Genomic DNA, 27,880 nt, shown 5'->3' on the forward strand with positions numbered 1-27,880 from the left:
AAAATTGGCTCTGGATATCTGGCAAAAGCCTACCATTAATGCCTTTTTGGGCAGAGTGAAGTTCCAAAGCACTTCAGCAATGAGATACCCAGCACTGGGTTGGCTTAAGACACTATTTAGCAAAGGAACAAGAACTGAGATCACCCTGCCCAAGTGCAGTGGATACTAAACTGGTCCTAGAAGCACCATTTCCTTCAGAAACAGCCCTGGTGCTTTGTAGATTGGAAAATGGGACCTCACCCTGTCAATATGTAATCCTTCTTTAAAAAGTGAACTCTGGGTTTTTTCCCCAAACCTTCTAATCCCCCTGTCCCCCCCACACCCTCCATCTCACAAATAACAGCATAATATCCTTACCCAGGTTACAATGCACTGAGCTGATGTGGCACCTGTGGCTAATTATATGAGAAGGAACAAAACTTCATTAGGGACATGGCTCTCAATTTTGAATCTGTCTACAAATTCAACAATAGAATTTAATGACTTTGAGAAATTAAAGCCGGGGGTGCTGGTGGGGAAGGTAAGAAGAGGTTAGAAAGGAGAAGGGGCACTGATAGAGTGGACTGCACTTCTAAAACTGAGTTTTATCTCTTTATTTCTCACAGGTGTTGAGTACTGAATCTAATATTCATTTTGAGATTCAAATTAGGGTCATGGACTCCAAGCTTCCGACAGCATTCTGCATTATCAAGACTGAAGTGCCCAGTGTTATGGGCGATGCCAACTGAATGATGAGATTTCTATCTTCCCTTTCATTTGAGTGACAGTCAGCAGATTTGCTGCGAAGCCCAGACAAGCAGTCACCAAGTTCTAGTTGTGCTGTTTTCCTCGGGACCTGGAGCTGATTGGAAGGAGAAAGCTGCAGACAGACAGACAGTTCTGGGCATGGCCTCCCCTCTGGGAGGGGTTCTCCAATGTGATCTGTCTGGGATGTGAGTGGCAAGGGGGTTGGACAGACTCTTGTAGTAAGGGTATACATACTGCACCATTTCCTGATTCAGTGCGCTCCAGTCTGTTGCAGGCTGCGTGCAGTGGGGGGAGGGGCTAGAGCTGATCAGTGTGTAATTTTATACATTACTGAATCAGTGCAGGAGGAACCTAGAGGGACACGGCACCATCTCCTCTTTGGGCTGCATTGTCAGATCTCTCCAGCCCTCACCTCCGAGCCATGCTCTGAGGAAGGAAGACGCTCTCTCCTCCTTCTCTCATCTTGGTAGGAGTGAGAAAGTCATCTCACGATGGCTCTGGTCATGGAGCCTATTAGCAAGTGGCTGCCTAAGCAAGTGGCGGATTGGCTGAAAGGTACGACCGTTTTCTCCACATATTGTGTGTGTGTGTGTGTGTGTGTGTGTGTGTGTGTGTTGCTGCCTGTGTGCGATGAGCTTCTGGGCTTCCGTGGGGTGGGTGGCTTGTTTTGGGGCACTAGTTAGTTCACTTAGAACTGACACCAACCCCATATGCTGTTTCAGCTGGTGTTTCCTCCCCAACCTGAGTGATTGAACCGAGGCTTCTCGGGGCTGGCTGAGGGAGAAAGCGTGCTGCTGAAAGCCATTGGGGAAGGTGCTGAGGGGGCATGGAACGCTTTGGGGTACAGACGCAGACATGCCTCTCCAATGTGCCTATCTCAACACTTCCCTCTGTGCTGCACGCACATCCCTGTCTGTCCCCCGTCTGCTTGGCTTCTAGTCCCTTTAGACGAGCTCGGCAGCCTCTTCAATCAGGTGATGCGATGCAGTGGTCATGCATGTCTGCAGGACTTGTGCCGAGTTTCAGGGCAGGATCCTGAGAATGCTGAGGGACTCGCTGCCCGCAATCGGGGCATCTGACTGATGGGAAATGCCATGGGAATGCTCAATTCCCTGGCCTTTCTCTCTGTGTCTCTGTCTCCCTCTCTCCGTGTCTCTGAGTCTCTCTGTCCCTCTATCTCCCTCGCCCCAGGGTTTGCGTGGCTCCCTTTTGAAAACGCGTACATTTCAGTAGCGATCTTTAGTACCGTGGACAGTGCAGTCTTTACCATATAAGGGGTGCGCTATACAGAGCCAAGGGGCAGTCAGTCTGAGCTCAGAGAACATCTCCATCGGGAAACTCCTTAAGACAACTTAACAGGCACAGGGACTTAGCTATACCTTGTAGTTTCCAACACGTAGGCAGGAAAAGAGAAAGTATTCCCTTTAGCTGTCTGGCTGGAAGCACCTTACCTACAAAATGGTTAGAAAAGGGTGAAAGTCGCTGTTAGACTCCAGCAGAATCACAAGGCAGTATTTTCAAATGGGGGAAATAAGGACCTTGAGAGAAATCTACTTTCTTGGCATGTTTAAAAATTGTTTCTGTTGAAGTGCGCTGTATAATCCCGTCTCTTTTCTGCTATAGAAAGCTGGAGGAGTGGGGAGGGAGAAGAGCGGGTGAGAAGAGTCTGTTTTGAGGAGAAGGCCCCAAGTGGAAATTTTTACATGCGTGCTAGCCTGAGATGTGTCAAAAGCCACCTGCCCTCTGAGGCAGTTTGAAGCCTCTGCAGGACTGTGACTTTCTAGTCTTCAGAAAAGGCATCAGAGCCAGTCATCCTGATCTAAGGTGTGCTTCAGTGCCCTGAAATATGACTTCAAGGTGTGGGTCCTAGCCACCTCCCCCCTTCTCCAACTTGTACCCTTATCTCTCTAATCCTGGCTTCTGGGGACATGAACAAAGTGGGGGGGGGAGCTGGTTTCCTTAGCCTTTTTAGCTGTCAAATCACTGTAGTGGTAGGGCCCCAAGTATTAGGTACCTAGGTTTGCAGTCACAGAAGTGGGAACCCATCCTGCATCACCAGAAGAGAAGCCCCCCCTCCCAATTTGGCAGCATTTCTTGTATTCCTCTAACCTCAGGGCAGTGGGGAGGGGGGGAAGAAAGAAAAAGGGAGGATTATTGCAGATGAATGTAAATGGTGAGTCACAATCTAGAGTAATAATGTGATATATGGCTGGTGAATTAAATCATACTTGTTGCTATATTGCCAAACCTGTGTTGACACCTCTGGAGCTGATGCCATGAAATCCTCAGTAATGGATGAAATGAAATCCTAGGTAACAGACTTGTCTAGATTGGAGAATTTGCCCAACTTGCTCTCTCTCACTTGGTTTGCCCATTGCCAAAGGACAACTGGGCTGTGGTTTTTCCATAAAGAATTTTACTATTATGTTCTTCAGTCCCAATCTTCTAGGACTCATAGGAACTACATTTCTCATCTCAGGAAACCTCACCTTCAGGCTTTCAACATATCAGCTGCATATCACCTATTACATAAAAGTCTCAGGCAGCCTCCCAGCACTGCCTAAGAAGTTTGTAAATGTGGGTTAAAGCAGAAATAAACTACCCATGTTTTAGCTATTCTAAAATGGATATGTGATTTTTGTTAGCACTCTGATTGCAGTATTCCAAGCACCCCTGGCTATACCCTTTGCCTCCTAAATAGTAGTAATATATATTTTGAAATAGTGCTTCCAGGGGGCATCTGAAGCCTCACTAGTGCCAGTATGCCTTTGCTCCTCACTTAACAGAAGGACAATTAGTTCAGAACTAACTTTGCTGCCATCTTCCTGATTAGCGCCACTTTACTGCCTGATTTTGCTTGGCAGATGGTCGTTTCATTACTAATCAGGATGAAGCGCCCTATTCCAATGATACCTACTGTCTCTGTAGGAATCACTGTGGGATAACCCACTCAGAAGGATTTACCTTGTAAATAGATTCCCAAGCCTGACAAGGCACCCCAGTACATTATAATGTGACCCAGCCTGGCTGTTCCTCCTTGTTTAAATGGATTTATTTCAGAGCTGTGGCTATGCCGTGAAAAGTCAGCATTTCCTCGAGTGACCTAGATATAGACCATGAAATGTTCTGCTGTCTGCTTCCAAAATTGGGTCCTCCTTCAGGTTTAAGGCCATTGAACCTTGGCACTCAGTCAGAAACCTGCTTTTTACAACCAGGTCGCCCTGGCACAGACAACTGTGTGGCATTTTGCTTTGGTTTGTTTTGCTTTTTTTCTCCCTCTCCCTCTTCCTTCATAAGGATGGTGTAAGAACAAGAGTATAGAGATTAATTTAAGGGGTTGCAGAGCATTTGACCAGACTGTCTCAGCTACATATGTCCTTGTGTAATACAGGTGGTAGGTACTGAAATAAGGAGTCTAGCAGAAGAGCCTTCCCTCCTTCCTTCCCCCCTCCCCTTTGCCCAGGGAGAGCTAGAGCTAGAACTAGAAAGATCTCTCAAGAACCAGAAATTTGATTGCCTAATGCCAATCATCAGGTTGTTGCTAGGGATTTATTTAACACCTACTGTGTGTCCAGCATATGCCAGGGGGAAAAATAATTGAAGCCTTGTTCTTGTGTTATACCCAATAGTGAATTAATTAAGTAAAAGCTACAGTTAAAAGGTACATTTCTTTCCCAGTGGCATATATTATGTGTGGTCAAGAAAATGTTTACAGGCTGGTTTCATTTGCCTGTTTTAAAAGAAATGCAGTTAATAAGCAATGTCTGGGCTGTTTTCCCCTTAATCACAGTCATTTCCTGTTAGAGACTAACATTGGAATGGAAAGAATACTAGACTCAGTCAGGAGAAATGGTGGCTTCAAGTCCTGTTATTTACTACCTATGTGACCTTGAACAAGTCACATCACTTATTCTTCAAAGATCAGTTTCCTCATCTGTCAAATAGTAATGATAATCCCTGCTCTGCCTCCCTAGTAGGAATTGGAGGACCAAATGAAATCAGAAATGTGAAAGTGCTTTGTAAATTGTTAATTTGAATGTGGGATTTTTCCAAACCTATTGCATCTCTTATTGCTCCTGCTAGCTTGTCTTCTGCAGTTTTTATTAGCTCCCTCACCCAAGAATGGGCAGATCAAATTTAACCCATTCTCTTTAGCTATTTGCTAATCCTTATGGGCAAAGATTTGGTAGTTGAGGAAGAGGTTGAAACATGATGCTTTGGTTTTTCCTCTGGATTCTAACTGTTCTTTTACTACAGTATATGTAGGGAAGCATGTTGGGAAAGGAGAAAGAGCCTTTGATTTGGAGTCAAAGGATCTACATGCAAAAGCTGGTCTGCTATTTATAAGTTATATGACTGTGTCTGAGTTACTTTCTCCTCTTTGGGTCTCACTGTTTTTCTCTATAAAATGGAAGAGGGTAGACTAGATGATTTCCAAGGGTCCTTCCAGCTCCAAATCCTACAGTCCCTTTATCCTAGCATCAATGCTAAGTGGAAGACTGCTAGGAATATAAAGACAGGACCTAGCCATGGCAGTTGTACCAAAAGATGCAGCAATATTCTTTATCCTTTGTTAATGACAATGACTCCTTAGCTAGAATGGTAATATGTTCATGTACCAAGATGTACCAAGAAAAGCTGAGGGTCTGAGGACTTTGATTCAGTCTGATGTCCTTTTAAGTGTCAAAAGACCTGAGTTCAAATTTTGCCTACCCCCTTGCTATCTATGGGAACTTGGCAAGTCACAATCTTTCAGTCTCAATTTTTTCCATGAATAGGGTTGATAATCCCCTAATCCCCTACCTCACAGGATGGTTGTGAAGGAAGCACTCTGTAAACTCTAAAGTGCAATAGAAATGAGAGCAATTATCATATTCAATGATAATAGCAGATACTGATTAAATCCTACTAGCAACCTAGGGTTTTCACCAAGAAGGGGATGGGGATGAAGAAGGTTGATCAGCAACTAGCAATACTTAAAAAAATACAAAGTAGATCAGATTTCTGTTACATCCAGTAAATAGACAATATTTTACCTTCTACAAATATTTAGTTTTTACTATGTTCAGAACACCACATAATAAACAAAGATCAAGCAGGGCAGAGTCCTTGCCCTTGAAAGATCTCATAGTCTGATGGGGGGTGCTAGTAGTGTCTGGAGCAGCTAGGTGGCACAGTGGATAGAATGCTGGGCCTGGAGTCAGGAAGACCTGAGTTCAAATCTGACTTCAGACACTCACTAGCTGTGTGATCCTGGGCAAGTCACTTATCCTTGTTTGCCTCAGTTTCCTCATCTGTAAAATGAGCTGGAGAAGAAAATGGCAAACCACTCCAGTATCTTTACCAAGAAAACCCCAAATGGGCTCATGAGGAGTTGAACATGACTGAAACTACTGAACAGCACTGTCTACCCTCATTATTTAAATGTTTCATTTACATATGTTTAATTGCCCTTCCAATATATCTACTATTATCTAGGGTTACAAATAGAATGGAAGTGTCTTCCTAGGGTGAAGAAGAGAAGGTAGGTTTGAATTGTTCTTCCCCATCCCAACCCCTTCTCATTTATATGTAGATACCAAAGTTGGGACAGGGAGCTTCTACACTTGCTGCTCAAATTGGCTCTAACTTGCAACCTGCAAGAAAAAAGAAGGAGGTAACAAAGTGTGAGGGTCAGCAGCTGACCCTGAAATATATGGGAGAAGTACAAGAAGAATGAAGAGATCGGGTACCGGGGGACACATTATTACAGGATTCCCTTCTCCTTTTCTAAAGCAAACCAAGGATTTTCAGCTGAGTCACATTTTAAGGTTGACTTAAAATGCATCCAACTCTCAATTATTTGTGATACTGGACTAGGGAAGTACGTATCATTATATGTATACATATATAACACATATAATATATATGTATGCATAGATAGTCCAAAACATCAAATAATCCAAAGATCTTGAAAAGCCACATTTATTTTTATAGTAAATTTACCTTACAGAAAATGTTTTGTTTGGGTTAAAACATATTAAAATATTCTTTAAGTACACATTTGTGATAGCAAGAGTCTCAAAGGCATATTGGAAGGGCAGGGAGGAGGGCAGAGGACAGAGTAAGGGAGGGACAAGTAGGGGAAAGCCGTCTCACTGTTAGAGGTTTCCTATGGCAAATGCAATGGAATTAATTGAGAGTTGGCCAGAGTGTATGTATATGTGTATATGTATATGTATGTATATATTCCTGCTATGTTTATTCATTGTTTTATTTTTAATTGATGTTTTACTTCTGTACTTGTGGCCTCTGACAATACCCACCTCCCCAAAGGACCCAATTTTTAAAAATCCAGTAAACATGAATGGCCTGGTCTTATAAATAAGTAGATTTTCCTCAGTGAGGGGATCCAATAAACTGTGACCCCAAGCAAGAAAGTGCGATTTGTGAATATCTTTAAAAAAAAAACCACCACACCCATGGAGAGGGTCTCTCTTTGAAAAGAAGTATCTTTCTAAGTTTGTCACTCATATCACAATTAAAAGCCAGTTACCATGGGCCACCAATTTGCCATTAACCTTAACAAAGGAAAGAAGCCTGCTTGTTTGGGGACAGAGACCATGTCTGATGCTTTCACTGAGCTCTTGATTAGGTCTGTCCTCCGCAGCTACTGTGCTGACTCACAGGCAAAAAAAAAAAAGTATGACTGTACTCATATTTGGCCACAGAGCTGGCTGTTTGTCATTTAATTTTTTGTTTTTCCATTTTAATGACCAGTTGGTTAACTGAAAGGCATGACTGGCCATGTACTGGATCTATTCATATAGATGAACCATTTTTTCCATACAGTGGTGGCCATTTCCTAGGTTCTGCCTCTTTTCTCCTTGCCACTTCATTTTCCCTCTTAGAGATGGAAATTCTTTTCCATTTCCATCGTGAGCAATGGAAGCCAGGCCAGCTGTTCAGTCATATCAGTAGGCCTTAAGTGATTCCAGTTGTACGTTCAATTAAGATGTTCAAAATCATGACTAATATAGATTATGGTACAATAATTTTCTCATATGGCAGTGATGGTCAGTTTTGTGATAGATCAAAGTAATTGGATCAATGGGTCTATTTTGGTGGAGTGTTGTGGTTATCTATTGATAAAAGTATAGCTGTCCCCAGAGTGTCTCATGGACACAGGCTAAAAAGAAGATGGAAGGATGGTGAGAAGAATTGAAATGACAGAGAGAAGTCTGGGAAAGCCGTGAGTACAGAAGACCAAGGATTTTATGTAGTTGTTTATTAAATCTTTTAATGGTTAACCTGAAGAAAGGAAGCATTTTGACAATAAATCTAGAGAGGAAAGGCTTAAGCTTAACTGGAGATGTGGGAATTTCCTTGCACTGTATCACTGAAGGTTAAAGATTAACAGGATTATTTTACCTCTTTAAAAATGACTTCCAAATGAGATACCTCTGTCAGTGTTTCACTGCTGTATGATATTAATAACAGGCCCTCAAGTCTCCCTGGTATTATAAAGTTCTCTCTGGTGTTATAATAACTTCTTTCTTTTATTATAAAGTTCTCTTATTTACTGTTGGGCAGCTCATAATCACAGAAGCATATCTTAAGGGTCCTTCATAATCCCAGAAAGAGAGAATCTTTAATATCAGTTTGTGTTATATTAAAAAGCATCCTTTCAGGAGTCAACAGAAGCATCCTGAACCATCTTGCTGTTGATCTAGATGGTCCCAGAACAAAAGTTCATTAGATAATTCTGCATAATACCCTACTTGGCTTTGCTGTTGCCCACCTGGCAATAATCAACTATCAAAATATTGAGACATTTCTGTATATTTGGGCCTCCATTCTGTATTTGGGCCTCCATTCAGATATCCAGAAAGGCTGAAGGACAATATTTGGCTGGTATGAGTAATGGCTAAATAGCAAGATGGCTAATCTGGTTTTGACAGATTGAAATGATAGTGTCTATTCAATAGGTAAATGTGTATAGAAAGGCAACCTTATTGATAGGCAAGGTGATTTGAGGGCTGTTTGTCCCAAAGCATCTCCCTCCATTGGCCTAAAATTCCACAATTAGAAATTCATTCCTTTGGGTTTTAAAAACTTCTGGGTCTTCCAGAACCCCCCATTCAAAGAGGGAGGTATATAGCTAAAGCCAGCTTTATCAGTACACAAAGTGATCTGAATATTGCTTGTCCCCAAAACATCTCCCTCTACTGGCCTAAAGTTCTACCATGAGAAATTCATTCCTTTGGTCTTAAAAATTTTGGTCTTCCAGAATCAAATACAAATTCAAGTACAAATCAATTTGTGAACAACAACCTTAAACCATTGTCAGTCTTAATCTCACAGATCATGGCCCTCCTGGGACAGGTTTCAGGATGGGTACTTGGGGGCACAGGGGAAAGGGAAAGGAAAGAGTATGCAAAGCATTGATGGGAGAGCACAAAAACCAAATTTGGTTTACCTCACAATTTTGTTTTAGGGCCAAGGCAAGTTGTGAGGAAATGTAATAACTAATTTCAACAAATAATTGCAATGGAGAATTCAAAGTCTCCTACCCCAGAAGTTACTTGGGAACCATACTGGAGCAGTGGCCCTTTGATGCCTAAAGCAAGTCCCCTGCCTCCTTCTCCCTCTATATTTCATGAGAGGTTAGTTTTTCTTGTTCTCTTTGAGATATACTCTTATCATTGCAATTATACCAAAAAAAACTAATAATATCACTCGGTGATTTATATCAAATGCCTCAGCATATGTGAGAAGACCATGAGAGAAGGTTGTAGAATTGAGAGGACTTCAAAACCTACCAGTTACCTTATTACAACTCTTCTCTGATTGTCAGATTTAATTGATTGTATTTTAAAACCCATCCCTAGAAATCTATTCTTTCTTCTTTAAAAAAAATATGATCTATGTTCTAGGGTTCATGAGAACATACAAAAATGGTATCTAATCACTGTATCTCCTAAGAGATTTGGTAGAAGGGACCAAGCTTTTGCAATAGATTATTGGTACCTAAAAGTATTCATGGATTTTCCCAGGATCAGCTAACATGGATTCTGGCACTAGAAGCCTTGGGCCATTTCTTTTGCTGAATTAAGTTCTAATGAAAGATACAAGGGGGCCATATTTTTAACACAAAATTCCAGCTTTCAGGTATTTAATTTGATTTTAGAAAGTCTCCATTCATTTTATGTTAGTGTTAGAGTATGTTAAGAGCTTTGAAATTTGGTCCAATCGTCTTTTTGTAGGGAGGTGGAAACCTGGGCACAGAGAAATGAAATGACTTGTTCAACATCATCATTTTTTACCAGGAGAACTAAATGTCTTCTTCTATTTCTCTGGAGGACATTCCAGCCTCTGACTACTACAACTCTTACTGTCTCTTTCATAATCGCTGATACTTGTTTATAGGCACCATGGCATAGTAGAAAAGAGTCAAGGCACCTACTGTGTGACCTTAGGTAAGTCCTTCCTTTCTCTGGACCCCAGTTTCCTCTTCTGTAAAATGAGTTGTACTCAGTGGTCTCTACAGTATCTTTGAGCTCTAAGCTTCTCTAATTCTTTTTTCTTTATTAATTTTATATTCATAACTAGATTCTAAGTTCCTTGTCCAGAGTCAGATCCCTCTACCTCTACCCCCAACACATGACCTAGTACAGAGTTGGATATACCACAAATACTCAATAAATCTTTGTCTGATGGATGAAACACCTTTGATCCCAAAGATCATAAAGTGGCTTTAGTCTGGTCCTTGTTTGGCCCGAATTACCACATTGTGCTGAATGTTCAGGGATGCCAGGAATCTCCTTGGGATGAAGATTAAGAACAGCCTGGAGACTGAAGGTGACTTGGAGACAGCAGAGCCATTCCAATATTTCCCACATCCCCAGTTACTGATCAGAACTGAGCAGAATAACACTCTCAGTGGAGGCATCAGAAGACATCCAGGCCTTGAGAGCCTCTCCAAACTTCTTAGGGAGAGATCAGGGGGCAGGAACAAAATATGGCACCAGGGCATCCATATTAGGTACCTGGGGACATCATGTTTACTGTCCAGCCTACCATTTAGTAATAAGTGTACTCTTCTGAAAAGCACCCGGTTTTCTTACAAGGTGAATCCAATTTTAACTAAACCTTTTAACTAAAGACATTTTATTTGTATAGATAGCCTCTTCACTGGCCTTATTTGTACTTAACCTTTAAAAACACTTAGAACATCAGAGCCGTAAGGGATCTTAAGAATCATTTTGTCCAGTCCTCTCATTTTTATAGAGGACAAATCCAAGGCCCAGAAAAGGGAAGTAACTTAGCCAAGGTCACAAAGCTAGCCAGTGGAAGAGATGTTTCCTATTTTCCAGTAGAATGTTCTTTCCAACCGGATATCTGCATTCCTCCATCTCAGTAGCTATTTTGTATAGATCTCATATTGACTTACTAGTGTATATATTGTATTCCTCCCTCCAGAAGAATGTAAACTCCTTGAAGGCAGGAACTCTCATTTTTGGTGTTTGGATTTCTTGCAGATAGTACAGTGCCTAGTACATAAGAGGTACTTAATATATGCTTGTTAAATTGAATTGAATTTCAAAACTGAATTAAGCCACAAAAAATTATTACATGACTCCTGAAATGATGTCAGATAGTCTATAGCTGATTAGTAATGTTATTTTGATCTTCAAGTACATTGCATTAAAAAAAATCAAACCTTAGTTGCTAAAAACATATTTTTCATAAAATTGATGGCACAAACACATTTTCTGGGCACAGCATGGTCACCAAGCCTGATTTTTAAAAAGAAAATGGCCTTTGCTTCGACTGTACACCTTCTGATAATAACTTCATGTGAAGTAGGTTACTGTGAGTCAGTACTGATTGATCGCAATGATTATCTGCAGAGCAGCTGGTAGGGAAGGTGCTTTCAGAAATGACTGTTCATATATAAACACTCCTTTCACCAATGCAACCAAATTTTTATTATTATTATTATTATTACGACTAAAGTTCTCAGGTCTCAACAGGAGATGAAGCCTTGGAAATGCAAAAAAAAAAAATCAAAATTAATTCAGTTGGTAAGCTGATTAGCTGGGCTGCATTGATCCTCGTTCAGAATAATTCTATGTTTAGATGAAGGGTTTTCCTTAGCATGTAATTCCCTGATTTCCAGCTGGCTCATAAAAGAGGGGAAGGAGGGAGGGAGAGGGAGCAGGGCTGTCAGTGACGCCAGGGGCTCATTAGCAGTCCCATCACACAAGCTTCTGGCGAATCCCTTTCAATCTTTTTGCTTTTCATTGAAAATCAACTACCTGCTTTGTGGGAACTGTCCTGGTGAAACCCCCCCCCCACCTCATTTTGTGCAATCTTTTAAAACAATTATTTAAATTGTGGGCCCAGTGAGGAACCTCAAGATATGACAAGGTTTTCTGGGTGTTGAGTTTGTAATCTCTTAGCTTTGTTCTCTCCAACCCTATCCTTTGGCCGTCTGCTACAGGCAAGAGAATTTCAGAATTGGAAAAACACTGTGTCTAAAAGTCATAGGAGAGGCCAAAATATTGGCTGGATTTGGAAGCCAAAGGAAGCTCAGAGATAACAAAAACCTTTAAGCCTTGGGTGAATTAGTGTGTGTGTGTGTGTGTGTGTGTGTGTGTGCGCGCGTGCGCGCACACACCCTTAAGACAAAGTATTTGTACCATCAACCATAGGCCAAAAACAAAATTCTTGCCACATTGCCCTTATTGGCCAATTGGAGAAATGAAATGAGGCATTTACTGCTTCAGTTCAAAAATAGCACTTGGATTGATTGAGACCTGGGTTTCTGATTCCCATAGCTCATGCCAGTCATGACCATGGTACAGATTCAGTACTGGATGCTTCTTAGAACCCTTTTCCAATCAGCCAGTCATGAGGAAACAGGAGGTGAACTGAGCTATTATTCCTGCAAGGCTGGCCCTGATCACCTCTCCCAGCTTACCCTTCTCAGTGACATCTTTGCTCCTAGCACAGTAGTTCTGATACAGCCTACTAAGAAGGCCAGGGTTTCCTGGACAGCTACCGATAATGGGGAATGGGGAATTGTTGTAAAAATCCTATACCAGGTGGTCAGTACAAAAACCAGACTGTGGTGAGCAATCTGCCCAGCCCTAAGTGTTTGTCCCTCTTCCCTAATGAGACTCATTAGGGCCTTGTCCATGGCAGAGGAACTTCTATGGCTAGCTTGCCTTTCCTAATGGACCTGTGCAACCTTTGCCTTCATGAGGAGATGGAGAAAATGGTGCACTCTTTTGTCTTGCACAGAGAGGAAATGAAATTTTTTCTCCTTTAAATTCTACTAGATCAAAGGATCAAAGCTAATGATGAATATGGACATGTTCTGTCAAGTCCAAGTTATTATTCCATAGGATTGGATCAATCTGATGAAGAGAAGAGGGACACCATCGTTCACTGCTAGGGCACTGTGCATTTTATGATGCTGGAGGTATATAATAAGGGCTAGTAAAGCATAAACTCAGAGAGAAAGTGTCCTATTGTGAGAACTTTGAGGGTCTGAGAACCTGAGTTTGAATATTGCCTCTAGCACTTACTATCTGCCTGATGCTGGGAAAGCAACTTAATTTCTTTGGGTCTCAGTTTCCTCTCCTGTAAAATGGAGGGGTTGAATGAGGGAACCTCAAAAATTTCTAGCTCTATATTTATGATTCTATATTCTAAGCACCTTGAGGTCAGGGTTCATTTATGGTTTCCTCAGCACCTAGCCCAGTGGCTGGCACTTAGCAGGTGTTTAATTAATGGGTACAGAATTGAATTGAATTAAAGGTCACAAAGCTATAGTAGTCCAAAACTTTGAATGCAGTTCATACTGCCACATTCAAAGCTCCCATCATAGTCTACCCAGGGAAAAGAGTGACTCAAAGAAGGATTTCACTTCAATTTATGCAAAATCAATGCAAAGACCATGGCAAAGACTTTGGGAAATAAAGACCTTACCTGTATTGTTTGAGGAGAGAAAAATCAATATATTGCCAAGTCAAGGAAAAGGTTGTCTCACAGGCTAGGTCAAGCATGATTAGGGTGAGTATAGCCTTATATCTGGGAAAAGGTGTCAAGTTGTCTAGCTTGATGATGCCATTGCCCCCAGTTTAGGAAGGTACCGGTATATAGGCACAGAGATGTAGGGATATGGGAAGGTCTCAATAGATGCCCTTTCCTTAGGACCAGGCTAAAAACCAGGGGTAGCAACAGCAAAGGAGTGAAAAGGAGGGAGATAAGGTGGAGATAAAGATAATAGTAATACTCAATATTTATATAGTGCTTGCTATGTACTGTATGCTGTGTTAAGTGCTTGACAATTCTAATCTCAGGTGATCCTCACAATGACTCTGAAGTAGGTACTATTTTTATCTTTATTTTACAGATGAGGAAACTGAAACAAACAAATAACTTATCCTGGGTCACATAGCTATGTATGAGGCTGGATTTGAACTCCTGTATTCCCAATTCCAGGTCAAGCATTCTCTCCACTGTGCCACCTAGCTGGCCTGTGGAGATGCGAGTGATGACTTAGGTCAACAATTACATAAAATAAGCCTCAGGTAACCTTTTCCTGTAGTTACCTGTTTCCTCTCCAAAGAAGCCTATCCAGAATCTGGCCTCAGTAGCTAGCCCCCCTTTCGTGTCTGGTGTATATCTCTCCTTTTTTCCTCACTAACGTTGGGGTATGAATTAGGAATCACAGGATTTTTGAGCTGGAGGGAACCTTCACAATTAGCCAGTCCATATCCCTCCTTTTATATGAGGCTTAGGGAGGTGAGGTGACTTTCACTATGTCACATAGTATGGTAAGATATAAACCCAGTTCTTCCATTTTCTAAGTTCAACGTCCTTTCTATTATACCACATTGCCAAAGACTTTCTCCCCATTAACCTCCTTATACCCTAGGGAAAGAGTAGGGAATTCCTAAAGGTAACAAGGAGAGGGATTCCCTGACCCTATCCTTGTCCTAAACCCCTCTAACCTAACCCAGATCATCTTTGCCTCCAGTGTTTTGCACCTATGAACTCAAATCTAAATCATGCCCAATTGCTATAAGTAGCTTGAGAGGATTAATAGCTTATCATAGATCATATAACAATAGTAACAATAATTCATATTTATATAGTTCTTTAAGGTTTGAAAAATGCTTTCTATACTTTATCTGACTTGATATTAGAGTTGAAGGGCACTATCCCTTTTTTACAGATGAGTTGTTACATCACCAAAAAAGATATCTAGTATTTCCAAGCATAGAATACATAAATATATTAACTATAGATTTCCATATGCTTCATTGGTTCAGTGTTCTTCTAGTTGTAGATATTTGCTTCATTGATGCAGATCCCAACTCATCCATACCTTCTCGTCCTGCATGATTCTTATCCTTGTTCTCCCATAGATTCTCTACATTGTGCTAGAGGGCATCCTCTATGTTACTGGCTCCTAGACCTAAGAACTGGAAGGGACCTCAGAGGTCATCTAGTCCATGATCCTCATTTTACAAATGAGGAAACTGAGGTCCAGAGAGGGGAAGAGACTTGCCCATGTTCATACATGCAGTAAGCATCAAAGGCAAGTTTGGGATCCAGATCTTCTTATTCCAAAACCAGTTCTCTTTCCATTTTACCATACTGTCTCCTGGGCAGCAGTGTACACCACTCTGGATGTCCACCTTTTATCCCTTGCTCTAAATTCACAACCAGCCCTCCTCCATTTCCTATCATACATTTCTTCCATGATATCCCTTAAGCTTTGCTATCTTGAACATACAACTATGTTGTGACCTACATGCACTACCGTGTATATTTCCATTTTCCTCTGAGTTATTGACCTTTAGGTCATCCACAACTATGAATCTTCATAGATTATGACATTTCAAGATTTAAAACCACATAGTATCACCAGGAAAACATTTGTGCCGAAAAATTGAGGGTTTTGGCTGGGTGGAAGGTCTGAAGAGGCACTGAACAGGTTTCTAAATGCAATTCAGACTACTCTAGCCTTCACATTAAATTCAGGGCCTAACATATCCATCTGCAGTGCCTGCCCCAGATATATACTGCTGGACTAACTCAATGCAGTTGTTTTCTAGTTGCTTGGCATAGTCTGGATACCAGACTTTTTTATCCATTTTGTTTTTCCTATATGGATTGCTAGGTTGATCTCTTTTGAATAATCTTGAGGTTCATTGAGGAAGCCCTGTAACATTCTAGGGCCTAATGCAATCAGCACAATATTATCCACCGAATCACATGGGGGACCCCCTTCCATTTAGACCTGTATCAATTGACATTCATAACCAGAGCATTGTTGAATAGTTACCTCTGTGTTCATATTTATCAAAGACATAGAGAAAATTTAAATTACATAAAATAATAATATTATGCAGGGTCAAACACCAATTTCTTGTTTCATTCTCCAGTTTTGCTGGCATGAACCTTGCTATGATAACCAAACTTGAAAAGAATCACTCTAAATTCTGTCATCCAAAATTCCTGTTTATGAGCCATTTGTTTTTTACAAATAGGCTATCAAAGTTTTCATGGTCTCTTTGGAATCTGTATATGCTACTGAAACCAAGGTGAAGTTGCTTTGGCTTGCTGTCTCTTGTTACGCCCACTATTTTCTGATTCTCCTGTTCCATTTTGTAGTAGGAGGTTCTCCAAGGAAATTTACTTATTGGGATCAGTAATGGGTTAAGACATCTTTCTGCTCACTCACCCTTGCTATTTATCATTGAAAGCAAAAACTGAAATCTAGGGCCCAAAGGAGATAACCCTGCTTGTTTCCCAGAAGGACTATAGATGTTTGATGGCCTGCCTGATAAACAAGGTACATTTATTTATACACACATACACACACACACACACACACACACACACACACACACAAACACTGGGGTGGGGGGAGCATATGAATTAATCAGTTCTCTTTCCCTAGCTCTATGCAGCAGTTAGGTGGTACATTAGCTAGAGTGCTAGGCCTGAAGTCAGGAAGACCTGAGTTCAAATTCAATCTCAGACACTAGCTGTATGCCTGGGCAACTCAACTTCTGTTTCCTTTACTTTCCTGTAGCAGCAAGCACCCTAGCATACCCAGGATGGCTGCTATCACAGGTTCTTAGATCTGCTTTTCTAAAGGAAAGCAACTCAAAATGGGTTAAAAATCTTACTTTAATCAAACATATATCATTTACCTAGTTCAGGGGAAAAAGTCAACACCCTGAACTTCAGAGAATACAAACAGAATACCAACAGAAGTTACAAGCAGAGAAACAAATCAGCAGACAGGGTTTCCAGCTGTCTGACCATTACATCTGTACCTAGTCAGTTACCAGAGAGGGAAGCACCAACATCTGGGTTTTCAAAGCTGTGGGGCTCAACGGCTGCCAGAGTCTCATCTGGCCAAATCACACTTCGCAAAGTGAACCCCAAAGCAAAAACCTCACATCAGGGTATATATATATACATATAGCCTTCCCCTGGGTCAGAGAATGTCACAACCCTCTTGATCCACTGCCCAATCACAAAGTAACAAGGTGTGGGCCTTCCTGAAAAACAAGCCTCCCACCACAGGTTCCATGTGACCACATTCAGCCTATTAGGGGGAAGTATATTTTCAAATCAGGGAAGATTCTCAGAGTCACTTAAGCCTATCAAAGGGCCAAGGAGCAGGGAAGATCTTCAGATTCCCATTCCCACAACATTTCCTCATCTGAAAAATGGGAATAATAACAACACCTACTTCCCAGGGTTATTGTGAGGCTCAAATAAAATAATGTTTGTAAACTGGTTAGCACAATACCCGGTACATAGTAAGCACTATATAAATGTTAGCTATTATTTTATGGTTACAATTTAGGGTTTCTCCTCTAACCCATGATTCTGAGTCACTAATCAACTCTGTAGCTTTCTTTTTAAATGGGTAAGAGAATGTTTTAGCAGGATTTAGACTGGCAAAGTACAGTAAACTCTCAGCAAAGCTATATGTAGCAGCTTTCTGGTATTTTTAGCATTCGCTATTTCTACGTGTGTTTCTTTGAAGAGGAGGTCTACTTGAATGGTTTGATAGTAGAACAGATTTACTCAGGATGGAAGTTAGAACAACAGTCAGCTCTTCTTGGGAAGTAATTGAGCAGAGCTTTACGAGTGAGAAACATTGGTAGGGGGCCAGGCTGGGTCTGACGTAGATTTGGCTTTTGGCAAAATGCTAATTACATAGTCTGTACTGCTCACTTTGACCCCTCAGGACTATGTAGCCTGTGTACTCTCTAGACCTTTCCATCAGACCTTATGTATTATAAAAGGTGTGATGGTTGAGGCAGTATGTGTTTTAGCACCACCTATGGTGTGAGTATGCCTTAAGTATAATATTGATTTTTCCTTCACTGGAGAGAAATATCATGACCTTAATGGTTAGCTAATAATGGGGGAGGGAGGGGAAAGAAAGAAGATAGAAGGAAGAAAGGAAGGAAGGAAGGAAAGAAGGAAGGAAAGGAAAGAGTAAAGAGAAAAAGAAGGGAAGGGAGGAAGGAAGGAAGGGAAGGAAAGAGAAGGAAAGAGAAGGAAAGAAGAAAAGAAGAAAGGAAGGAAGGAAGGAAGGAAGGAAGGAAGGAAGGAAGGAAGGAAGGAAGGAAGGAAGGAAGGAAGGAAGGAAGGAAGGAAGGAAGGACTCCTTGATCATTGGAGTTGTCACAAAGGGGAATGGGCTGCCTTGGGAGGTTTCTCCTCACTAGAGGTTTTCAAGAAGAGGCTCTTCCTAGAGATATTGATTCTTGTTGAGAAATTGGTTGGACTAGATGTCCTTAGAGACCCCTTCTAACTCACATTCTGTAATTCTGTAGTTTTGTGATTTGGAGAATGGGTCTACTTTAGACTAATTATTGAGTTCTTAGAAGAAAGGATTTTCATTCCTTGAAAAGTTAAGTCCTTAATTCCTTCATATAACATGTATTTCGTACTTGGGCTTTGGTTTTTTGTTTTGTTTTGTTTTGTTTTAGAGGGGGGAAGGCACGGCAATTGGGGTTAAGTGACTTAAGGTCACACAGCTAGTGTTAAGTGTCCAGGGCCAGTGCTCTATTTACTGTGCCACCTACCCGCCCCCTATTGAGTACTATTGTTATGGACAAGGAGGTGTGCTGGGTGCTGTTGAGGACAGAAAGTTAGATGGCTAAGACCTTTACTGGCCTCATAAAGGCTAGTGTCTAGAAACACCTTTAATTCAGGGCAATATAGAAGTGCCATGAAAGAAGTCTGGAGTGCTGTGGAAATTGAGAGGAACCATAGAGCTTAGGGAAGGCCTAATGGAGAAGTCATCTTTTAAGATAGGCCTGGAAGGATGGGTAGAGTTTTAACATACCAACATGTGGGGGAATTGCAGGAAAACAAACTGCTTAAGAGACAGGATCCTTTCTTGTTTCTGGTTTATGTCACCCATGCTTAGCACAGCACATTACACATAGTAGGTACTTCATAAATGTTTGTGAAATAGAATTGAATAGTTGAATGAATGCTAGGAAAAGGTTACCTTCTAATTCTACCCGCATTCTGTAGGCAAAGGTATGAGGGGGGACTATTGTAAGAGAATGTTCAAAAAAAGCATAGAGCCTCGAAAGTCCAGGGGGCAGATCACAGAATACCGGTACTTAGTACTTAAAGAATGGCCATGTAGTCCAAACCATTTTCCTCATGAGCAGACTAAAAAGATAGACTCTGATTTGGCTGGAACTTACAGTGTTCAAAGGGAAGTAATACTTGATAAGGCAGGAAGGTTATGTTGAAGCCAGATTATAGAGGGGTTTGAATGCCAGATTTTGTCTTCTACTTAGGGAGTGATCTGTTTTTTTAAGCAGGGGAGTGATTTGGCCAGAACTGGAAGCAGTGAAATTAGACGTAGATTAGCAAAAGGAGAGCCTGGAGGTAGTGTGTAATTGGACTGGGCTGGATGGGAGGCTAGTACTATGATAAGGGGATAATAGAATTGAAAGTCATGTAAGGGACCTTACAGGCAATTGAGTCCAATCTTCTCTTTTTACAGACAAGGAACCTTAGGCCCACAAAAGAAAAGTAAACTGCTCAAGGTCACACAGATAGTTAGCAGCAGAACTAGGATTGCAGTTTACGTTCTCCAAATTCAGTGGGAGATTGCTAGTCAACAAGAGATGAATAAAAGGAAAAACTGTGTGAGCTCAGCTAAGGTCAAATAGCTTGGCTTCCAATTTGACAGTTCGTAGTGATATCCCACAGCCCAGTAGCTGGGGATGCTCAGATCTGAGCTAGCACATGTTGGTAGAGCTGGATTCCGGGGCTTTGTTTTGGCTTGGCTTTTAATCATTGGTAAGTGATGGAGCACTGAACATATTTCCGAGGCTTAAACTTAAAGCATCAGCCACCAACCAGTTCTATTTCTGATGGTCAAAAAGAATTTGGGTGATTTTTAGGAATGAGGGGGTTATATTTTCATGAGGAGCCCGTTTACTTTTTGTTGCAATGTTTACCTGTTGGTTTGAAGGGGGAATTTCTTTTCTGCCAAAATTCTCTCCTCTCCCCTTCCCATTACTTCTCCTCCACTCCTTCCTCTGGTCTTCTCTCTAGCCTCCCCTCTCCATCGTCTCTTTCCATTCTCTTCTCTTTATCTTCCACTTTCCCTTTTCCCTGCCCCTTTCCCTTATCCCAATTCTACAATTATTTATCAAACATCTGCGTTGTAGGCACCCGTGCTAGGCCACAAAAAGATAAACAAATCCCTCAAGAAGCTTACACTCTGTTGGGGGGTGGGGGAGCAGGAGAGAGACAGCGGATTCGTAAGTAATTACAAGGAAAATGGACGTAAGGGAGAGCGCTAACAACTGGGAAAACTAACGGAAAAGCGATCGCCTCCCCTTTCCCTACCAAGCGAGAATTCATTTTTTTATATCTGGGTTGAGATTTAAAAAGAACACATTGGAAATTAGGAGGCAAACGGGATTATCTCTTTGCCAGCGCTTGGACAACAAGCAGCCCGTAATTATGAAGCAGAGATCTGAGAGCGCCCGCCTCTTCCACGTCCGTTAGAATCCCTGGCAGGGCCCCTGTAGGGCTTCAGGGTGGCTAGAGCCCCCGCCTACATTCAGGTGCCCCGCACAACCAAACCAACGCCGGAGTCCATACTCTGAAGGTTCTCTTTCCACTCCTGCCGAGAGGGAAACCAAGGCGCTGGGCCTCGGGAAGGTTTTCCTTTCCCTGGGATCACGCTGCTACAAGTCGTTCCTTGATAGAGCTGACGGTCGCTTGGGTTTTCCCCCAGCACTCACAGGTGGACCGCGGGCCACGGCGCCCAAGCTCGGGGTTCCGACGGCAATGCCCTGGCGAGGGAACTTCTCGCGGGGCTTCCGGGCTGGGGCTAAGGGGCTGCGGCTTCGTTCTGGGAGAGAACAGGCAAACGATTTAGCGAGTTGGCGGGTGCTCCAGCCAGGGAGCGAGCCCCGTGCGCGCAGCTGTGAGGCAGGAAGAGGTTGCACAGGTGCTCTGGAGCCCGACCGTCAGGGCCAGTGACCTTGGCGGTGGCTCGCCCTTAAGACATTCCATTGCGAGGTCCCTCGTGACGCAACCGTCTCTGGCCCTACCGCATTGGCTCGCACGCACGTCAGGAGGGCTGCAGGCTCCTGGGCCACCCACAGCTTCGGCCCTAGCCCGGGGCTCCCTCTCTCTTTCATTTCCAACCCGTGCATTGTGTAGAATGAAATGAGAGCCCGGCTAGGAAAGAGCCTGAGAAACCGTAAAGCCCCTTCGAAGAATAAGGGATTATGCTTCTGACCCGGCCATTCATCACAGCACTAACAGCTGAGGCAGGGCTCTCCCTCACGTCTTCCAGGAAAGCAGACCTCCCCACAGCAGGCTCGGGGGTGTCCCCCTTTCCCCTACAACTTGCAGGCTGAGGGGTTAACACTGTAAGCAAATTCCCCCACCCCCAGCACTGCCCTTGGGTGGGAATGGAAAATGCTCATGCTACTCTAGTGACCACCGAGGATTTAGGGTTCTCTTTCGGACTCTGAACTTTGTTATCTATCCGCTTCTGTAAAATGAAGGGTTGGGACTGCATATCTACTCAAGGCCTTTCCCCCCTTAAACTTGTGACACCCTAAAGTATGATTCTCATAGGAAAGGGTAGAGCTAAATTTCTTTGATCAGTTGGTAAACAGTTGTTGAGTGCCTGGAGGTATATGGTCTAGGGTGACGCCCAGGCCCTGAAGAATTACATCTGACTTCTGGAATAGCACACTCAGAGTATGTTGGAGGCTACCTCTAATCTAAAATTCTGAAACATTCAGGACTTTTAGTTCAGACTACCCTCTGGGGTGGGTGAGCACTTGTAAATTTCACATCTGCTCTTTCATTTGATTCTGATGAAAGACTACAGTTCTGTGAGCTAGGTAGGGGGAATATTGCTCTAGAACATTCTTTGAGATCTCTGAGAAAAACAGTAAATACCAATCTGTGACAAGAAGTAGAATGCTGATCACATTTTGTTAACTGATAAATTGGTAGAATAATTCCACTTCGGTAAAAATGGCCCTACCTGGAAAATTAATCACAGGGTTGTTTTTTTTTTTTAATCAGAGGTGTTTTGGACCTAGTCAGAGAGGTTCTTGGCCTTATTAGCCGATCCATTCCACCACAATTCCAGCCTATAAACAGGTACACGATGTGTGGGGATCTAAGAGGAATGGTGACCTTGCAGTCTGAATACCCGAGTAGGTGCAAATAGTTCTCCCGCTTGCTACCTGGGTGACTCTGAGATTCCATTTCTTCCTCTGAAAAATGAGGGAGTAAGACCCTCTAAGGTCCCTTCCACTTTTAAAATACTATAATTCTAATTGGTGGACCAGATGGCCTCCTTTGGGAACGTTGAATGTCTTGGGAAGTGCTTTCCAGTGAGAAGACTATTAATAGAAGCCTAGATTTACTTTATCACAGTTTTTGGAAATTTGCTTTCATAATAGACTTTAAAATAAATGTGTTCACCAAATATGGGACAGTCTCTGGGCTCACTGGAGGTACTGCTGGAGCAGGCAAACCCATATTCAGGAAGTGATCTAGAAGACATTTCAGAAGAGAGGGAGAATAATGACAGCTTTGTTTAATACTGGGGGTCATAAATGCACAGGGTAAGCCATGGAATTCTGCAGTGATGATGCTGTATCCATCAAAAACTAAATATTATTCAAAAGGGCAATTTGGACAAACTCCATTCAAATCTATAGTAAAATAAAAAAAAAGAAAATATTTGAATGCAACCTAGTTTGTATAGGATGCTCTAAGAGAAAAAAGAATTCAACTCCAGAATACCTGGTATCCAGAAATGTCTCTATCAGTAACACTGTGTGATGTTGGATATGTCACAACCTCTCTGAGTCCTTGTCTCTTCCTTTGTAGTATCGTAACATCAGAGAATTAGTGCTGGAAGGGAGTAGACAGCTTCATGATCACTAGATAGTCATGAGTTAGGAGCAAGGAATAGAAGAGTCAGGTTTCAGCTCATCATATAGAGAACTTTTTGACAATTGGAGTCCTCCAGGAATGGGATAGGTTGCCATGATAAAATACTGAGCGCTGTCACTGGAAGTATTTAAGCAGAGGCCAGATGGTCACCTGTCTGGGAGAGTGGAGAAATGATTCCTATATGGGGTGGGAAGTTGGACTAGTTGATTGAAAAATGGAGACCTGCCACACTACAGTGTCAGTTCCTATCGCCAGGACTCTCCTCATGCCAACAATAGATTAGTCTAAATGAACTTGGTCAATAAGATCCATGTTATTAAAAGTTTAAACTGTATAAGAATCTCAAGCTGAACTAAGATAATACTGATAATTCTCTTCCCTTTCTCACAACAACTCTAAGGTGAGCAATGCAAATATTACTAGCGTCATTTTGCAGATGAGCTAAGAAAGGTCAAGTGGCTTTCCTATCATCAGCCCAGATCACCTAACTCCAAGTCCAGCACACTGGCCTCTCTGTTCAAGGCTACCTCTCAATAGGAATATACCCATTCTTTGAACTTATTGAGGCTTTACCAGCAAGCATTTTTAAAGACAGAGGACTTTGTTCTAGATGCCTGTCCTTGCAAAACCAAAGAGACATTTGTAGGCACACACCTAACATATAAAGGTTAACAAAATGGTGACAATCCAAGATGGATATTTCTGTGGTTGACAAGGGCATTCTCTTAGAAATTTGAGGGTATTGATATTTTCCCTTCTAATTTTCTCCTCCTTTGGCCTCAAAATGGTTACTGTCAGCAGAGTTTTTGGACACTGAGTATGATAGGAAATGCATAAGATTAATCAAAAGGGTTAGAAAGATTCTGGGATGGCCCCTTGTATTACCAGTCTTCCTCAGGATGGGCCTGTGCTAGTGGTAGGACAAAGGGGAGTACAAAGAAGAATCTGTGGGGATTTGAAAAGACATTAAAATGTTAAATAGTAAAGGGGGAAAAGGGGTCTATTACCTTGAAAGTAGCACTTCCAGTGTCCCAAAATTGCATCCCTGTAAAGAGGCCATGTTCCTAAATTTCTCACCCTAACTTGAACCTCAGGTCATACTTCCTCGGTTCAGGAAGTCCTCAAGAACATTCCTAGCGATTGGCGGGCTCAATGCAATTGATAATAATCAATCCTGTATGTAATGTGTAGGTCTGTTACTTTTCCTATTCAATATGGTATTATCTAATTTGCTCAAAGAATGTTAGTTCGGAGATCATAGGATCATAGATTTAAAGCTATAAGCAACCTTAGAGCTCCACCCCCATCACAGAGGAGGAAACTGAAGCCCAGAGAGGGTCAATAATTTGTATAAGGCCACATAGCTAGTAAGTCATAGTGTCAGGTTTGGAACCCAGGTCCTATGATTTCAAATCCTAACCATTATACCATATTGGTTTTAACCTAATGGAAATTAGAAAACAAATTTGACACAAATGTATCTCTCTTGTCTTCCTTCAAATATGTTCAACTCCCCTACTTATGTTCTGTTTGACTTTGGGCAAGCCACTCAATGTTTCTAAGCTTTCATTTGCTGGTATGTAAAGTGGGAATGATAACATTTCCATTACCCACTTCACAAGGAGGTTGCAAAGGCTAACTGTGATACAGAATATCCAAGTCCTTCACAATTGTCACTGTATTGAAAAGAATTTATTAAACTATGTGTCAAGCACTGCACTAAATGCTTTACAAATATTTTATCATTTGATCCTCCCAACAATGCTGGGAGGTAGGTGCTATTACCGTCCTTCCCATTTTGCAGATGAGGAAACCGAGGCAAAGAGAAGTTAAGTAACTTGCCCATGATCACAAAGCTTTGGTCACAAAATTTGGACTCAGGTCTTTCTCACTCCAGGTCCAGTGGTCTCTACATTGCCTCACCTAGATGTCCCTGGTGATTCAGTATTACTGACTTTAGTTGCCTTTTCCTGGTTAGGGCAGGATTGTGAGTTTGAAAAAAATTGGGAGGACCTGAGCCCTGAATGGAGAAATTCTAAGAAAGATTCTTAGAATTTAGATTCTAAAATTATTTAATTAATTTAAAATATTAGAATTTAAAAAAATTTCTCTAAGAAAGAGGAAAAGAAATTCTGGGAAGTGGAAGGAAAGGAAAGGAGGACTTGGTAAAAGAAGGAGGAACGGGTGGGATAGAAGAAAAAAGGGCAGTAGGAAGAAGAAGGGGGTTGGTAGCAGGGGTGAGTGAAAAGGAAGTGGAGCAAGGATAGAGGGAGAGGGAGGGGTAAATGAGGAGGTGGAGAGAAGGAGGAGAAGGAGAGATAAGAAGGGGCAGGGTGGTAGAAAGATGAGTATGTATCAGAGGAGGGTCAGGGGAGGAAGATGAAGAGGAGCTGAAAGAGGAAGGGTAAAAAAATAAAGAGGAGGTCGAAGCAGAGTCAATGAACATTTTTAAGTGCCTACTACGTGCCAGGTGCTGGACACTGTGCTAAGCTGTAGGGAAATAGGAGGAGAGGTTGGGGAAAAGCTGATATAGGGGAAAGAGGAGGGGGAGAAGAAAGTTACAGATGAGACTTGAGAAAAAGGGCTGGGAAGGGGTAGGGAAGAAGCAGGAAGAGGGTGAAGCTTGTGGGGGAAAGTGAGATACAAGGACCAGGCAATGTGGGAGAAGGAAGAGGAGGAGTGTGGTCAAAGTGGGAAGAGGAAGGTTAGGATGGGTGGCCATGGAGTAGAAAAAGGAGGGGAATGAGGCTGAAGGAGGAGATAAAGATGGAGCAGAAGGCTAGGGAGGGTAGGGCTAGACACAGAAAGGATGGTTGAGAAAGCAGAGGCTTCCTGGTCTCCATTCTCTTTACCAGTTGAAACTGCAAGGAAGGCTCAGGTAATTTTATTGTGATCAGTCCATTCTCCTTTGCTAAGGGTGAGCCTCACTCTCTGGGCTCTACCTCCTGCCCATCTACCTCCACTATATGGAGACTCTAGAAAGCACGTTCCCTTCCTGTAGGTTAAACAGAAAACAGCTAGTGTCAAAGCCCATTTTCTTGAGGCAGAGATAGGCACAAAGAAACGGACCCAGCGTAGTCCAAAGTGGCTCAATCCAGAGCCATTGAGAAGCCCAGAAAGGCAGAGGCTGGACAAAGAGAGAACATGGAGGAGGCAAGATTGCCATTGGATTTCTACTTCTATCAGGCATTAATTCATTTGGAAAGAGCTCTTGCTGTGAGTTGAAAGGACCTCTTAGAGACCATATAGTTCAATTTCCCCCACCCTTATTTTACAGAGGAAGTAACTGAGTCAGGGAGAAAGCAAGTGACTTGTCCAAGTTCATATAGCTAGTAAGTGACAGAGTTGGGAATTAAATCCTGTTCTCAATTCCATTGCGGTTGATCATTTCACTATACTATACTGTTTGCTATTGTTGGAACTGACTAGAAGCCGAACATTTTGCTGTTAGCTGGATCTCCATATTATGGGAAACAAGGCGATGTAGGTGTAGAAGATTGGCTTAGCATATTGACTGTAAAGCTCTTGGGTCCTATTGATTTTTCAGTTGAATAAAACTCTAGTCATTTTCATAGACTGGGGGGTGATGGTGATGGTGGTGGTAGGGGAGATAAATAAAACCAGAACAGGGTAATAAACCTAAAGAAAGGGAAAGATTGAGGGTAGTAAAAAGCAGAGTTCAGAAGAGTAAGGTATGGGAGAGGTGGCAGGACAGATGTTTGTGGTCAGAGAAAGGAATCAGTGATGCCTGGAGCCTGAAAATTATTTGTACTTTTTCTCATTGCCTGGGTCTGGTTTTTGCTGTTGTTGTTTGAGCAAATTAATGCTCAATAATACTTGGGGAATGAATGAATGAATGTTTGAACTTTTAGGAAAAACCTCCAATCTTCCCTCCCCCTCCTCCCTCCATGCCCTTAAGGTTGTTGTATGTATCTGTTTTCTGGAGGGACCTTCCTTCAGCCTCTCCCAATTCTTGTGGCAGTGGCGTTTCTCTTCCCTCCTATTACCACAAACAGTTAACTGACCCCGAAGATAAAGCTCATCGGGATAACTCTGCACCAGCATCTCTTATTCACCTACTGGCGATGAGAGCTGGTTTGGGAGCCTAAAAGGTTACACCATGTGAAGCTGTTGCTAACTGATTTCATGTGTTCGATGCAATGCCTGTTCCGTGGCTGATCTTTTCAAGTATTATTGGTGTGCTCTGTACTGCCTGACGCCAAGATCATAGGATCACAGGCATAGAGCTGCAAGGAACGGTGGCTAGCGGACTTCATCCCAGCACCAATAAGTGCAAGTGACAGTAGCAGTCTTACCGGTCAGCCATGGAGGGGACCTGCTGCTGAGGTAGTGGAGAGGGCTCTTTGCTCACAGAGGAATCCAAGCAAGGGCTGGTAGACTCACCTCTCTGGCACGGTGTAGAGAGGGTGTCTTCCAACTCTCAGAGTCTGTGATTGCTCTTCGGGCTTCATTCTGAAATCTTTGCAGCTCTCTTGTACTAGCTGTGAGTGGAGGGGGATTTTCTACTCCCGCTGCTTTTTGCATCAATGGCAAAAGATACGATCCATGTGTAGCCATGAAACCTGTCAGCAGTTAGACGCCCAAGCAAGTGGATACTTGGATCAAAGGT

At 42.3% G+C, this 27,880-nt stretch overlaps 1 protein-coding gene across 1 annotated transcript in view; it reads left to right on the forward strand.

Annotated features, from left to right (window-relative positions):
- The first annotated feature begins 1,238 nt into the window (after nucleotides 1-1,238).
- Nucleotides 1,239-27,880, forward strand: part of LOC138145738 (connector enhancer of kinase suppressor of ras 2-like) — a 558,854-nt gene continuing 532,212 nt past the window's right edge. The window contains exon 1 of the mRNA XM_069067369.1: nucleotides 1,239-1,302. Within this exon, the coding sequence (XP_068923470.1) occupies nucleotides 1,239-1,302 (64 nt within the window). The remainder of the gene's footprint in view (nucleotides 1,303-27,880) is intronic.

The sequence above is a fragment of the Petaurus breviceps genome, unplaced genomic scaffold (assembly GCF_028583685.1).
Source record: "Petaurus breviceps papuanus isolate PSGF00001 unplaced genomic scaffold, PetGlider_PUasm1.0 90747, whole genome shotgun sequence".
NCBI lineage: Eukaryota > Metazoa > Chordata > Mammalia > Diprotodontia > Petauridae > Petaurus > Petaurus breviceps.